Source organism: Silurus aristotelis (genome assembly GCF_946808225.1).
Source record: "Silurus aristotelis genome assembly, chromosome: 29".
Taxonomy (NCBI): domain Eukaryota; kingdom Metazoa; phylum Chordata; class Actinopteri; order Siluriformes; family Siluridae; genus Silurus; species Silurus aristotelis.
In genome coordinates, this window is record NC_139602.1 from 2,043,903 (window position 1) to 2,052,633 (window position 8,731).

General features: G+C 38.4%; 1 protein-coding gene across 1 annotated transcript; it reads left to right on the top strand.

Moving 5' to 3' along the window:
• Positions 1 to 109: 109 nt before the first annotated feature.
• rpl7l1 (ribosomal protein L7-like 1) lies at positions 110 to 6,982 on the top strand. Its single transcript, XM_083534879.1, has 7 exons — positions 110 to 205; positions 1,703 to 1,821; positions 2,079 to 2,187; positions 3,501 to 3,664; positions 4,148 to 4,285; positions 4,384 to 4,493; positions 6,440 to 6,982. Exons 2-7 carry the CDS (start codon positions 1,808 to 1,810, stop codon positions 6,646 to 6,648), a joined length of 744 nt encoding a protein of 247 aa, XP_083391005.1. The 5' UTR covers positions 110 to 205; positions 1,703 to 1,807; the 3' UTR covers positions 6,649 to 6,982.
• Positions 6,983 to 8,731: the final 1,749 nt, after the last annotated feature.

The following is an 8,731-nucleotide window of genomic DNA, read 5'->3' on the forward strand; positions in this document are numbered from 1 at the left end:
GCGCTCCGCCCCATTCTCCCTCCTCTGCCCTCCTCTTCCCACTTCTCGGATCTACGTTACTGAGGAGCGACGCGCTCGTCCCCGCTGCCTCGCAAAAAAACAGGCTTTGGCGATCGGCTCGTCCCCGCTGCCTCGCAAAAAAACAGGCTTTGGCGATCGGCTCGTCCCCGCGGCCAGTGCGCGTGCACGGGGCCCCTTAGAGCAGGTTAGGTTTTAAACTCTGAGCAAATATAAATAAATAAAACAATATAAATTACATAAAAAAATTAATTAAAGTGAAAAATAGAGTTTACGCTTTAAACTTCAAGCCCTGCTTCCATAGCTTTACTAAAAAAAAAAAAAAAAAATATCTAAATAGGTAAATTATCGAATAAATAAAAATACATAAATATGGGGTTTGGTTTTTAACTCTGAGTTCTTCTCCTAAAACTTTACTATAAAAAAAAAAAATATATATATATATATATATATATATATATATATATATATATATATATATATATATATATATATATATATATACAATTAAATAAATATATATAAAATTTAACAAATAAATGTGTTTTCGGTGCCCATGGCCACCACGAACCTCGTGTCATCATCTAACTCAAACTTCCTGCATATTTATTTATTATTTTATTGTCTTAAAAAAGTAAAATTAAGTTAGAATGAGGTGCAAAGTAATGGAGAGTGTGTTAGAGAAGTGAAGAAAAGAATGCAGGCAGGGTGGAGAAGAGTGAGAGCAGGAGTGGTTTGTGATAGAAGAGTATCTGTGAGAGTGAAAGGGAAAGTTTATAGGACTGTGGTGAGACCTGAGATGTTGTATGGTTTTGAGACAGTGGCATTGAGTAAAAGACAGGTGGTGGAGCTGGAGGAAGCAGAGCTGAAGATGTTGAGATGTTCATTGGGAGTGACGACGATGTACAGGATTAGAAATGAGTTTATTAGAGGGACGTTTTGGAGACAAGGTGAGGGAGGTGAGATTGAGATGGTTTGGACATGTGCAGAGGAGGGACATGGGGTATATCAGTAGGAGAACGCTGAGGATGGAGACACAAGGAAGGAGGAAAAGAGGAAGACCAAGGAGGAGGTTTATGGATATAGTGAGTGAAAGACATGCAGGTAGTTGGGTCAGAAGAGGCAGATGTAGAGGACAGAGGGGTATGGAGACGGATGATCCGCTGTGGCGCCCCCTAATGGGAGAATCTGAAAGAAGAAGTCGTCTTAAAAAAAATTGTTATTGTTATTACGACTAGCACGACTTGCACGGATGTGACGTCACGAAAGATAGAGACAAACGGAAGTGGCCACTGCATAATAGGTGGACATAAATAAACTCATTCAATTAAAAAAGAAATGAATTCATTATTTGGAAAGAAAATTTTTTTTTTATATATATATATATATATATATATATATATATATATATATATATATATATATATATATACATATTCAAATAATGAATTCATTTCTTTTTTAATTGATATATATATATATATATATATATATATATATATATATATATATATATATATATATATTTGTATTAAATGTATACATGTAAATAAAAAAGAAATATTATTTAATTAATAAATAATATTAAATTGTATATATATATATATATATATATATATATATATATATATATATATATATATATATATATATATATATAAAACATCTTTATTTATTTTTGTAGGTTCCATGAGTCTCCTGAGTAAGAAGTACACTAACTCCACCACAACACACAGTCACGTGGTGTGGCGTCATCAGAGTGCGACTGGAGCTCCGCCTCGTAGACGCCATGGCAGAATCCGAGTATGTATCCTATTCTGATTACTGTTTTCCATCTGGATTAATCTTTCGCATCGGTTATTGCAGACTCTCGTGGGTGTGTGAGAACGCTGTGTGTAGTGTGTGTGTTGGGATGGAGAAGTTATTTTGCGGAGTCGGTTATGTGAAAACAGAGCGTTGTAGCGCACATGGGACTGTGGCTTTAACTCGGGCTGTGTACCAGACAAGGCATATCTATTTATCTCGGTTTCACTTTTTCGCTGTCTTTTTGTTCGTTGTAGGACAAAAAAGGTCATAAAGTTGGTTCCCGAGAACCTTCTTAAGAAAAGGAAGTCATACCAGGCGATTAAAGCGACCCAGGCCAAGCTTGCTTTACTTGAGAAAAGAAAGGTAACTAGCTCACTCACTAAATAGTTCACTCACCCACTCACTAGCTCAGTCACTCACTCACCCACTAACTAGCTCACTCACTCACTATCTAGCGAACAAGCTCACGCACCCACTAACTAGCTCACTCACCCACTATCTAGCTCACTAGCTCGCTCACTCACCAACTAACTAGCTCACTAAATAGCTCATTTACCCACTCACTCACCCACTATCTAGCTCACTAGCTTACTCACCCACTCACTAGCTCGTTTACCCGCTCACTAACTGGCTTACTCACTCACCCACTAACTAGCTCACTTGTTCACGTACCCGTTCAATCAGTAAAACACTTGTTTACTGGCCTGTTCATTCACCAATTAACTCACTTATTCACTAACCTACTCTTTCATTCACTTACGTACACACTTACACAATCGTTCGCTTATTTACCTGTTTACTTACTCGCATGTTTCCTCATCTGTTTACTCACCCACTAGTTCACCCACCTATTTACTCACTTGTTCACTCTCGTTTACCTTCTAACTCACCTGATCACTTATTCGTTTGTTCACTCACCCCTTTACTCACTAACTCGTTCACTTACCTTTGTTGTTGTTGTTTTTTTTTTGTTTTTTTTTTACTAACTCACACTCTTGTTTACCCGTTCACCTGTTCACTCGCCCGTTTATTCATTCTCTCGTTTTCTCACTAACTCAAGTGTTCACTTCCCCTCTCACCTGTTCACTTCTTTTACCACTTAGTTCTATTCAGTTTGATTTATCACACTTTTGACAATCGACAAGTCAAGTCAAGTTTATTTGTATAGCGCTTTTCACAACAGACATTGTCTCAAAGCAGCTTTACAGAAAACAACAGTGAAGGTGAATGGTGTGCGTTTGTCCCTGGTATATATATATATATATATATATATATATATATATATATATATATATATATATATATATATATATATATATAATATAATTAGAATAATTATGCAAACATGGTATAGGCTATTAGATGCTATAAGGCAATAAGAAGGTTGGAAACTAAGTTTATATTTATTAGATATGATCCCTCCAGATCCACTCCTTTACCTCAGACAAAGCTACCAAAAGGATGCTTGACTATTTGCTTCACTGACACTGTGTCTGAGTCACGAACACTATTTGTAATCTGTTCCATAACTAGGGCTTCATTTTTTAGGGTACCAACAAATAACCTGCACCTATTGATCACAGTATGCATGGCAACCCAAAATCGACCAAAAGTTTGCTAGGGATTTTTTGCTAAAAATCTATTTGGATGTGACAAGGTATATGCGTTTTTCGCAGACAAAGCTTGGACAGGGTCTGCGATTTAAGCGTCTGGAGGAGTTTCACAAGTACAGCACGCGAAAGCACAAGGATGAAGTTCGGCTCGCGAGATTACGACACAGACCACCTCCCGCTCTTCCTCCAGCCAAGAACCGCCTGGTGTTTGCAGTGCGCATCCGAGAGTAAGCTCCATCGTCTTCTCTCTCGCAGGGTCCGATTCCTATTCAGAACGGACTGTCTGTCCGTCCATCTATCGACCCCTACCTCTATCTCTGTATATCTCTGTCTTTTTATTTATTTTTTTTCTATCTATGTATTCATCATCCACATTTCCATCCATATTTACATGGTTTTTCTATCAATAATTTATCTATTTATGTCTGTTTATCTATCCATTCATCGATCCATTCACGTGTCTGTGTCTATCTATTTATCTTCCTCTCTTTCTGCCCTCTGTCTGTCTATCTACTTTTTTCTGCCTTTCTTTTGGGCTGTTTGTCTATCCATCCATCTCTATCTTTGTCTATCTGGCTATCTATCTATTTATCCCTCTTTGTGTCTGTCTGTCTGTCCGTCTCTCTCTCTCTCTCTCTCTCTCTCTCTCTCTCTCTCTCTCTCTCTCATATCAATATAACGTGTGATTTATATGTTGTTGTGTAAAAAAGGATTAAAGGTGTGTGTCTGAGAGTGAAGAAGACCATCCACATGTTCAGGCTGCGCAAAATCTTCAGCGGGACGTTCATTAAAGTCAGCAAGGCCTCCATGAACATGCTGCGAGTCGTCGAGCCCTACGTCGCCTGGGGGTAAGATGTCTGTGTGTGTTTTTGTAACATTTGACTCCCGAACGTATTTGTGACTGTTGCATTTGTTTAAAAATTTCATTATTTATAATTTTTTATAGATTTCCCAATTTGAAGTCTGTCCGTGAGCTCATCTTGAAACGAGGCCAGGGAAAGGCGGATAAGCGACGGATCCCTCTCACAGACAACACTGTCATCGAGAAATATCTAGGTACGCTCTTCACTCTGCGACGATAACGAGTTAAGGAAAATACAGAGTAATGTGGAATCTTTTAAAAACTCTCAGACTGTATAACACACACACACACACACACATTCTATTGACAAAATGTATATATATATATATATATATGTGGACTCCTGAGGATAAGATTGGTGCTTTTTGAACATCCCATTCCACATTGTCTACTTTTGCTGTAAAACTTGGATATACACTTACCGGCCACTTTATTAGGTCCAACTGCTTGTTAAAGCAAATTTCTAATCAGCCAATCACATGGCAGCAACTCAATGCATTTGGGCATGTAGACATGGTCAAGACGATCTGCTGCAGTTCAAACCGAGCGTCAGAATGGGGAAGAAAGGTGATTTAAGTGACTTTGAATGTGGCATGGTTGTTGGTGCCAGACGGGCTGGTCTGAGTATTTCAGAAACTTCTGATCTCCTGGGATTTTCACGCTCAACCATCTCTAGGGTTTACAGAGAATGGTCAGAAAAAGAGAAAATATCCAGTGAGCGGCAGTTCTGTGGGCGCAATGCCTTTTTGATGCCAGAGGTCAGAGGAGAATGGCCAGACTGGTTCGAGCTGATAGAAAGGCAACAGAAACTCAAATAACCACTCGTTACAACCGAGGTATGCAGAAGAGCATCTCTGAACGCACAACACGTCGAACATTGAGCCGGATGGGCTACAGCAGCAGAAGACCACACCGGGTGCCACTCCTGACAGCTAAGAACACTAAACTGAGGCTACAATTCGCACAGGCTCACCAAAATTGGACAATAGAAGATTGAAAAAACGTTGCCTGGTCTGATGAGTCTTGATTTCTGCTGCTCCATTCGGATGGTGGGGTCAGAATTTGGCGTCAACAACATGAAAGCGTGGATCCATCCTGCCTTGTATCAACGGTTCAGGCTGGTGGTGGTGGTGTTATGGTGTGGGGGATATTTTCTTGGCACATTTTGGGCCCATTAGTACCAATTGAGCATTGTGTCAACGCCACAGCCTACCTGAGTATTGTTGCTGACCATGTCCATCCCTTTATGACCACAGTGTACATATCTTCTGATGGCTACTTCCAGCAGGATAACGCACCATGTCATAAAGCCCGAATCATCTCAGACTGGTTTCTTGAACATGACAATGAGTTCACTGTACTCAAATGGCCTCCACAGTCACCACATCTCAATCCAATAGAGCACCTTTGGGACGTGGTGGAACGGGAGATTCGCATCATGGATGTGCAGCCGACAAATCTGCAGCAACTGCGTGAAGCTATCATGTCCATATGGACTAAAATCTCTGAGGATCCAGTACCTTGTTGAATCTATGCCACGAAGGATTAAGGCAGTTCTGAAGGCAAAGGGGGACCAACCCGGTACTAGTAAGGTGTACCTAATAAAGTGGCCAGTGAGTGTACCTTTTCAGCATTGACGGAGCACACAGAGACTCTTCTGATCTAAAAGCTGCCCATTTCAGAGGCACTACTGCAACCCCATACCATAAGAGATGCAGGATTTTGAACCGAGTGCTGATGACAACCCGTCTGGTTCCTGTCCTCTTTAGTCTGGAGGACATGCCGTTTTTGGTTTCTTAATGGAATTTGACCCTTCAGTTTGTCTAACCACAGAAATGTTTTCAACTTTAACCTAATTAGTTGCAAAATATTTAGCCAGCTGGTTAATTTTGTATTTTTTAAGTAACAGTTTTATTAGGAATAAAATGAGTTGGAGATTTGAAAATCTTTGGTATTGATAGAAATTTTTTTAATTAATTTTTTTATAAAAAATAAGCGCTATATAATTTTTTTTTTTAAGAATTAGGATTATATAAAGTGGATTTTCATTTCATTAAACACTATACAGCCCTGTGGTGGTGGTGTTATTTATTTATGTTTGTTTATTTTTTGTATATAAATTTGGTGTGATTGTCTGCAGGTCAGCATGGCATCATATGTTTGGAAGACCTCATCCACGAGATCTACTCGACCGGGAAGAATTTCAAGGCGGTGAACAGCTTCCTCTGGCCCTTCCCCCTGTCCGTACCTCGACACTCAGCCAGGGACAAAGTGGGCCTTTTGAAGGAGATGGGCGAGCCTGGACCTCGAGGCGACGACATCAACAGAGTGATCAGGACATTTAACTGAACTTCTGTCCTTTGGAGTTTGGACAAACTTGTACTGTTTTTCCGGATATTTTTTTACATTTTTTTTTTTAATTTTTTTTTTTTACACCTTTCCCAGTTGCGGTTGAATGGATCAGACCGGGATTGGACGTAGCCCTGGGGGTTGGGGTTGGGGGGTATGATCGGACTAGTGTTTCATTTGAAGATGTTTTGTCGGACAGAATTATATTAATATTAATTCTGTTCCACAATTTCAGTTTATATTAAAACAATGGATTGTGGATTTATTATAAACCATAATTGTGGTGTATCATGACACTTTTTTTCAAATCATAAAACCAGTAATTGAAATCAAAGCTGTCTCAGGATCGTGTGTGTGTGTGTGTGTGTGTGCTTCTGTTGCATTTTTTTTTTCTTTGTGAAGATTACACTTGAGAAATGAATTGTAATGATGGTAATAGACCAGTTTAATGGTGAGGACGTGTGAAATTTACAGCAGTGTGGATCAAAGGGTCGCTAATACAAGACGGTATCTCTAATTATTCCAATTTAATGTTAGTTGTAGAAAGTTTTACAATGGCCATGGTGCAGTCTGAAACTAGCAGTGTAGATTTTGCCTTGTTCAAAATTTAACATCGAAAGAATTTATACTTTTTTTTTTTTTTTTTTTTAGCACCAAATAGTTTTTATGCAGTTATTTCATTGTTTTTATATATATATATATATATATATATATATATATATATATATATATATATATATATATATATATATATATGTGTATATATATATAATGTATATATAATTTAGTTGTGTGGGACTCTTCAGCAACCAAGATGAAAAATAACCATCACCAGCTTCATTGATCTGCCAATACAAAAGAACGAACGCAAACACCTTCATCTCACATGATTCTTTTAATTAATGCGGTTTTCACAAGTAAATTAGGTCATAAATGTGGATATGGACCGGAATTAGTTTTGTTATAAATGTAACCTGATTTAGAAATACTAGAATTTTACTTTATTACATCATTCAGTACAACAACGTCTGTAGCAGATATGTAAATTAGGGTTCATGGGAACTTTTGATTGGCCCATCGTGCCATATTAATGAGAAGAGCAGCAAAAAAGGAGAAAAATGTGATTGAAAAATAAGGTCCAGTTTAATTTATCTCATTAGAGCTCACTGAAAAGCTGCATTAGGCATTGAAAAATATATTGTACAATAAACCGGATTGTTTCTGATTGTATTCGAATTTTCTTACAACCCTCAATCCGGTTAGATTTTTGGCTCTTCAGAAACAATTCTTGTTCCTGGAAATATTCTGTAAAAATGACAAAATGTGCATCCTGTTACAGAAAGAAACTACAGGGACATGAGTGAAAAAACTGAAAGGAAAAAACATTCAATCCACTAAACATGTTCTTTCCTTTCTGCATTCAACTGAGAACTTTATTCCAGTCCAATAGGTAAACTTAATCCCTGTCCTTGAAAGGTGTAGTGGTTAATATCCCACTCTCAGGTTTGAACCTGAGCTTCAGTGTGAATTTATTCGATTTTAGGAACGCAAGAATAAAAAGGATTTTTTTTGGATTTTGCCCCCTCCATCAACACCCTGCGATACCTTCTGCAATCCAGAACCTTTCACGCAACTGTTTCAGCTTACGCCCAATAACACCATCATTCAGGCAACCGTTGCTATTTATATCCCAGAGACCTGGCTGGGGTTCGAACCAGCAACCTCTCAATCCAGAGGTGAAGCTCATCCAACTGAGCCACAGGATCTCACACAAGCAGGTTGTTCCAAAGACCTTTTCACTCTTGAATTCTTCCAATCTAATTAAAAAGTCCAGCTAAAGCACAGGCTTGAACCAGGGACATCAGACACCTGAGACTGTGACTCTAAACCCCTACACTATTTACAGACAAGTCGCAAACTTGCTTATTGGACTTTTATCCCAATAAACAGCTCAGTTGGCTGTAAACATGACATTCTATGTTGAATTTGTTTTTGTTTTTCAAATTGTTGTTACACCATTTTAGTTTCTCAAAGTATCAGGATGCCCTAAGTGTCATTTTTACTTAATATTTCTGAGTCCAGA